We start from the raw sequence: 6,502 nt of genomic DNA on the forward strand, positions 1-6,502 counted from the left end.
CATATTAGCGTTTTTCACCAGACAGAAGCATGGGCATGTAAAAAAAAAATCAATTACGAGATAGAGCATACTTTAATACACAATTGATTGAATTTTGGAGTACACAGGTCGTGTTTTGATGTAGTTATTGATGGATTGTGATTTTGCCAAACGGACAGACACACACACAAAACACTAGAAAGTAAGAGCAGAGCAGTGCGGCTGATGGACAGCGTCCTCAGGCTATCTATCAGAGGAGTAGTTTAAGTAACGTGACTGTCCAAAAAAGGCTAGACTCCTCTGAGAGATAGCCTGAGCTAGCTGAGGTAAGGTTGACACTTGACACTTCACACTTGAGTCCTTGAGTGACCTTGACAAAGTGAGTTCAGAGTTCAGACAGACGTTGACTAAGAGTCTAAGACCCCGCTGACAAAGAAAGACTCGGCTGACTGAGAGGACCACTGACGCCATCTATCACCAACCGACGTCATTCACCTCCGGGCTTTCAACTTTGGTGAAGTTTGAAGGGTAACACCGAATTTCATTCCCCATCGATCCACATCTCACCCAGAATCTTCTTCTCGCACACATTTGATAGACCCCGTTTTCATCTTGTCTCATCTTCTTCTCTACTTTTCTCCATTTGATGCCTCTGTTGGATTCAACCCCTAGCTCATTTCTCCTCTCAGGTATGCCTGATCAGTTGATTCACCTTTCCTTTTTCTCCTCCTATAGTTGACACCGGAAACTACGAATCCTATTACCGTCTAGCGGCATCAGGACCTCTCTATCTCCCTCATGAGTGAATCCCCGACGAGCGATCATGACCAGATGCAGCGCGAGGCTGACGTCGTTGCACGGCATCTCCCCGAAGGCTATTCGGCCGGCATTGATGCCATCAATGACAATGACCATCCATCTTCCTCTGCTCCTCAACTTTTCCAGCCTAACGGGGAATCCTCCCTTAAACTGCTAGGTGGTGATGTCCACCGTGCCCTATTCAAGATCAAGGACCGGCCCAAACTCCACCAGCGGTCGGCCACCTTTGCTCATCCCAGTCCTCGAACCCCCCAGACTTTCCCGGTCCCCGAAAACACCATCAGTGCAACCGAGCAATTGCAACCTGGTGGGTTTCGACGGGAGTTTGTTCTACAACGCCAAGATACCGGGCTGCAGGAATTCACCCAGATTACAAAGAGCTTCGTGTCCTTCCTAGAACTTTTTGGCAGTTTCGCCGGCGAAGACCTGGCTGAATCCGAAGAAGAATATGCTATCGAAGATGAAGAGGCGGTTGAGGAAGGAGAAACGAGGCCTTTACTCGGCCGGCGGAAGCTCTCGCGCCGGGTTTCCAGAGTGGGCGATGCCGGAATGGTGAAGTCGTTCTTCACGCTTTTGAAAGCCTTCATTGGCACTGGTATCCTATTTCTCCCCAAGGCGTTCAAAAATGGTGGGATACTGTTCTCATCGATCACTTTGGTCGCGGTATCGGTGGTCTCCTGTATCTGCTTCCGCTTGCTTCTCCATTGCCGGAAACAGGTCGGGGGAGGCTATGGGGACATCGGGGAAGCCATTGCCGGATCGAAGTTTCGCACCCTCATCCTAGGATCCATCTTCCTTTCACAGATTGGTTTCGTCTGCGCGGGCATCATATTCACGGCCGAAAATGTCGATTCATTCCTCCGAGCGGTCCTGAAGGGCAATAATCCGATGTCGACCAATGCTCTGATAGGGTACCAGCTCATTCTCCTGATCCCTCTTACTCTGATCCGGAATATCTCCAAGCTCGGACCTGCTGCACTTCTTGCGGACGTGTGCATCCTAATTGGACTGGTCTATATCTGGTGGTTTGACATCTCCACTTTGTCAACCCAAGGATTCCATCCATCAGTGGAGCTGTTCAACCCGAGTAGCTTCACCCTCACGATTGGATCCGCGATTTTCACATTCGAAGGAATCGGCCTCATTTTGCCTATCCAGTCATCCATGGCTGAGCCGCAGAAGTTCGACCGGCTTCTATACCTAGTCATGGGGATCATCACAGTCATATTCACATCAGTGGGCTTCTTATGCTACGCCACCTTTGGCGAGAACACACGAGTGGAAGTCATCAGCAACTTTCCTCAGGACAACAAACTTGTGAACGCCGTCCAATTTCTTTATTCGCTTGCTGTCCTCGTAGGAACCCCCGTGCAACTCTTTCCCGCTGTCCGTATCATCGAGACCTCGCTCTTTGGGTCACGTTCCGGGAAACAAAACATTTGGACCAAATGGAGAAAGAATGCATTTCGAACGGTCCTGACTATTGCTTGTGGCCTGATTTCCATCGTAGGCGCAAAGGATTTAGACAGATTTGTTGCCCTGATTGGCTCATTTGCGTGCGTACCTTTGGTCTACATATATCCCCCATTCTTACATCTTCGGGGCGTCGCGGACTCGAGGGCCTCGAAAGCATTTGATCTTGCTCTCATGGCGGTCGGAATGGTAGCCATGGTGTACACCACCTGTATTACTATTTTCCAGTGGTTTAAGGCTTGAAGATCCAATAAATTATCTATTATTTTTCATTGTGTCACTGATCTCGCTGGATATTAAATCGAGTTTCCTTGTCTCGAATACTCAGTCAATCTGGTGGTGGCCAGGATGGCAGTACTTACAATGGATCGGTCCGCATACTGCTTTTCGACGCCTACCACCAACCTTTGCCTGCAAAGCTGCTTTATGACGTCGTCGCCGCCGCCGCCGCCGGCGGATTCAGTCGGCTCCTTATCCAAGGAACCAGAGACGTCAATGACAGAATGTGGTACTGGCGCAGACCGCTGTGCGCTGGGGAACCCATCGCCTTCACAACTTGGCACGGAAGGGGCATAGAAACTTTCACTCAATTCCGTCGTGGGGTGATGAATTAGTGTGTGTAGCCATCACTCAAGTTGTGTGACGGAGCATGGATGCTCTTAATCTTTGACCTTAGAACGTCATTCCTCATGCTTTAGCGATGGATCCAAGGGACGTGGTCAGAATAGCATGTTACATTCCTCATAAACCGCGTCTCTCTCATCTAATACATGCGACTCGGGGTCATCGATTGGTAACAGCGTATGGGAACTATAAAAGCTCCCCTTCTGCATTCAGCTCTTCGCCATCCTCATCATCCTCCCACTCCACCATCGCGTCCGCCGCCTCCGCCTCCCTGTGGACTTGAGCCAAGCCGCATAGTTCCTCCACGAAACCTTTCTCATTCACTGCCCTTCGGACAAAATCCCATCCCCCCTCGTTGTATGCGTCAATTACCTTGGACGAGCAGGCACTGCAGTAGGGATACGAAGGTCCGGAAAGAGTACGTGAGGAGAAGTCGGAGAGGAAGCCACGAAGCTGGTGGGGTAGCGCGCCGAGTGGATGCGGTTTTGAGTCGCCGGACGCTGATGGTGGGAGAGGGGACGGGGTGGATGAAGGAGGCGCATGTGCGCCGAGCGGGTGCTGAAGAATGGAGACGAACAGTTCGACGAGAAGTGCAGACGCGATGGGAGCAATGCCAGGACGAGTGACGGTGCACTGCTGGTCGAGAGTAGCGTCTTTGAGGGACTGTCGATGGTGTTAGTAATTTATCAACAGGTTGAGAGCCTAAATACGTACGTCCGCCGCTGCGACAATGTCTGAACAGAAGTAACATCCCACTTCTGCTTCGCCATCTTTTCTCGGCGGTAAGCCTTGCCGCATCACGACATACGAATCAAACCCTAACGCAGCATTCATGACGATCTTGCCCGCCGCCTTGCCCATCAACGTCGGTAGCCATCGGCTCTCGCGCGTGTCCATGAGCAAGAAGATAGCATCGTGTTCCTCCACTAGACGTTGGAGCGTCTCAAAGTCTACCTTGGCTTTGTTATCCGCTTCGTTGGACAGGGTCGGATGGCCCAACATCGGCACGGTTATTGCGTGACCTTCGCTCTGTACGCCAGGATAGATCCCCCCCAACGCCTCAGCGGCACGATGCGCCTTCATCGCACCGCCTTCTAAACAGTCCTTGAAATCGAAGAGAGGTTGACGAACAGGGTTCGAGAATGACACGCGTGCATTGTCGACAAAGGTGATTTTCCGCACCCCCCATCCTAGCAGATTCCTCGAGACGTACGATCCCAGAGTGCCAGCGCCAAGTAGTAAACACTTAGTGTTCTTGACAATGTCGAGGTCGATGCTCGGCGCGATCCTCCACTTGATAAGTTTCAGATTCAGATCAACGGCCTGGTCCGCAAGCCGCGTGGGGTCCATGTACTCGGACAGGTCGACAATCCGGCTGCTCAATGTATTTCGATCATTCCTCTCCCAACCCGTCACTTTGGGCATCGTGGAAGAGGTATGTTCCGAGACGGGTTCGGGGACGGTGGATTTCAAATGGAGGATCACGCTATTCGCCTGATCGCGTTTGATATGCGTATCGCGGTAACAGAGGATCTGCACCTCGTTCAAGTGCCAGCGTTGGCGGATGAGCACTAGGAGATTCCGAAGCATCCACGCCGGGTTCTTTGGGTATGTCGATGGGTCGGCGAAACACACGAATCGGTCCTGCGGCTCCACACCCTCGAAGAATCCTGCTTCGAAGGTCGACAATGACGCGACGCTCCAACTGAAACCGAGTTCGTCCGCCGGCTTCGGTGGTCGCGGATGCAAATTCCCGTCGTCTTCGGGCGGGTCGTTCGTGGCCTTGACCCGCTTCGCAAGGAAGAACCCATGTTGCCGAGCGTCGACGGAGTATCTCCAGGTCTGCACCTTGTCCACCAACGCGGTGGTCTCCTTCACTCCCAGATGTATGGCGGGGTCCTCGGGCGCGTGGTCGGACTTCCATGGCGGATCCGAATGCAAGGCGGGAAAGTTAAAGTGGTATTGAAACTTGTACTTCTTCAGGTCGGCAAAAGAAACGGCGGAGAATGAGGAGAGGAGCGAAGGGCAGGAGTAGATGGAGCCATCTTTGATAGCGTCCCATATCTAGCACCGTCAGTTCTGGAACCTAAAGCATGATGGCAAGGCAGACATACTGTTCGTCCGGCGCGTTCCACTACCGCGACGCGATCCGCGTTCTTATAGTCCTCGATGGTATTGAAGTTCTTGATGATCCCCTCCCCTCGATAGTAGCCAGCAGGAACCCTGAAACTCGAATCAGTCGCAAGCCACGCCACGATCTCATCATCCGTACTCATCTGCAGTTAGCGCATTCCCGTGGATCTGCATGCGACAGCTCCGCTCAGGCGCATCTCCGGATCGGATTTCGTACAAGCCCAGCACCTTCCGGGCGGAGTCATCGAGCTTGTCATGGTTGATCTTGAGGTTGGCGAGGCCGGCGAAGAAGCCGAGCTCGAGATCGGAGGTCCATGGGGTATATTGGACGATGTGGGCCATAGCTACATAGTCCGGGGTTCGGGACGTGTATAAGGGCGGAAATGTAGCGAAGTGCAGAGTACGGAGATAGTGAGAGTATTTATATTGACTACGAGTCCGTCAATAATCGCGTGACCTCGACCGAGTCACTGGAGGTTGACGACGGAGAGGCACAGGACAAGTGATCAGCTTTGGAGTTAAGTTGGAGGTCACCAAGCCCCGCAGTCAGCAATGAGGACTGAGGCTGTGACGTCTCGGCCCGGGGAGTGCCACCTCGGCATACCGAAGATGAGTATCGGGCCGAAGATGAGTATCACTGTATCAGGGCCGCAGGGTCCATCCCAGACGCGTCCACAATGAAACTGTGCTCTGTACGGACAGGGCTTGTTCCTCATACTCTCTATAACTAGTACAGTTGAATGTAATCCACCGCTTCAAATCCTTTTTGGAAACACGCAGTGAGTTTGAACACCGCAAGTCAGAATGCTGATTGGCATTTGTGGAAGTACGTCCAACATCGCGGCAACTTTTCATCCTCAAAGACTAACGCCTCCCAGCCATATGTTCGGGGAAGTCCTCCATCGCTTCATATCTGGAGACGCAGCACGCTTTCCAACGAGTCTATATCACTCGATCTGATCGAGTCCCGTCCGAGACCGCCGCTCTAGCGTCAGCAACCCCCAATTCCCGCCGTGCGCACTCCAGCAACCGGTCCGATGCCCCGTCGAACACCAAGAACGGACGACAGGACCTTTCTGGGTCAAGACTGGAGTTCTCCAATGCAACCCAGCTGCTAGAGTTCGTGACGAAGAATTGGAATGAGCATTGGGTGACGACCGATATCTGGGACATCAGCATCGCGGAGATCCTCTCGCAGCGACCCTTCTTCCTACTCGTCAACGTGGATGCTCCGATCCTGGCTCGCTGGGAGCGGTACAGAAGCCGGTATGTCCTCTCATGAGATGAATGCGAACAATCCGACTCAACTCACCCTGTGCAGCTGTCTTGCGACATCCCCCTCCAATCCCGAACCCACCCTATCCACCTTCCTCCAACTCTCCGACTCCTCCTCCTTCCCTCCCTCCACCCACCCCACCACCCTCTCCCACCTCACCCTCCACAACACCTCCCCTACCCTTCCCCTCCTCCACCA

General features: G+C 52.8%; 3 protein-coding genes across 3 annotated transcripts in view; 2 read left to right on the plus strand and 1 right to left on the minus strand.

The window, feature by feature from the left end:
- Nucleotides 1-613: 613 nt before the first annotated feature.
- P152DRAFT_160540 (uncharacterized protein) lies at nt 614-2,797 on the plus strand. The gene has a single exon (XM_033674014.1). The coding sequence runs from the start codon at nt 778-780 to the stop codon at nt 2,512-2,514; it is 1,737 nt and encodes a 578-aa protein (XP_033530953.1). The 5' UTR covers nt 614-777; the 3' UTR covers nt 2,515-2,797.
- Nucleotides 2,798-5,520, minus strand: P152DRAFT_160539 (ubiquitin activating E1 enzyme-like protein). Its single transcript, XM_033674013.1, has 4 exons — nt 5,168-5,520; nt 5,010-5,118; nt 3,610-4,959; nt 2,798-3,558 (listed from the first exon to the last, which is right to left on the minus strand). The coding sequence occupies exons 1-4, from the start codon at nt 5,368-5,370 to the stop codon at nt 3,082-3,084; spliced, it is 2,139 nt and encodes a 712-aa protein (XP_033530954.1). The 5' UTR covers nt 5,371-5,520; the 3' UTR covers nt 2,798-3,081.
- A 312-nt stretch (nt 5,521-5,832) lies between these two features.
- P152DRAFT_494586 (uncharacterized protein) overlaps nt 5,833-6,502 on the plus strand; it is a gene marked incomplete at its 5' end in the record, with an annotated part of 1,615 nt that continues 945 nt past the window's right edge. The window contains 2 exons of the mRNA XM_033682221.1: nt 5,833-5,854; nt 5,907-6,294. Coding sequence (XP_033530955.1) covers nt 5,833-5,854; nt 5,907-6,294 — 410 coding nt within the window. The remainder of the gene's footprint in view (nt 5,855-5,906; nt 6,295-6,502) is intronic.

The sequence above is a fragment of the Eremomyces bilateralis genome, assembly GCF_010015585.1.
Source record: "Eremomyces bilateralis CBS 781.70 unplaced genomic scaffold P152scaffold_25, whole genome shotgun sequence".
Taxonomy (NCBI): domain Eukaryota; kingdom Fungi; phylum Ascomycota; class Dothideomycetes; order Eremomycetales; family Eremomycetaceae; genus Eremomyces; species Eremomyces bilateralis.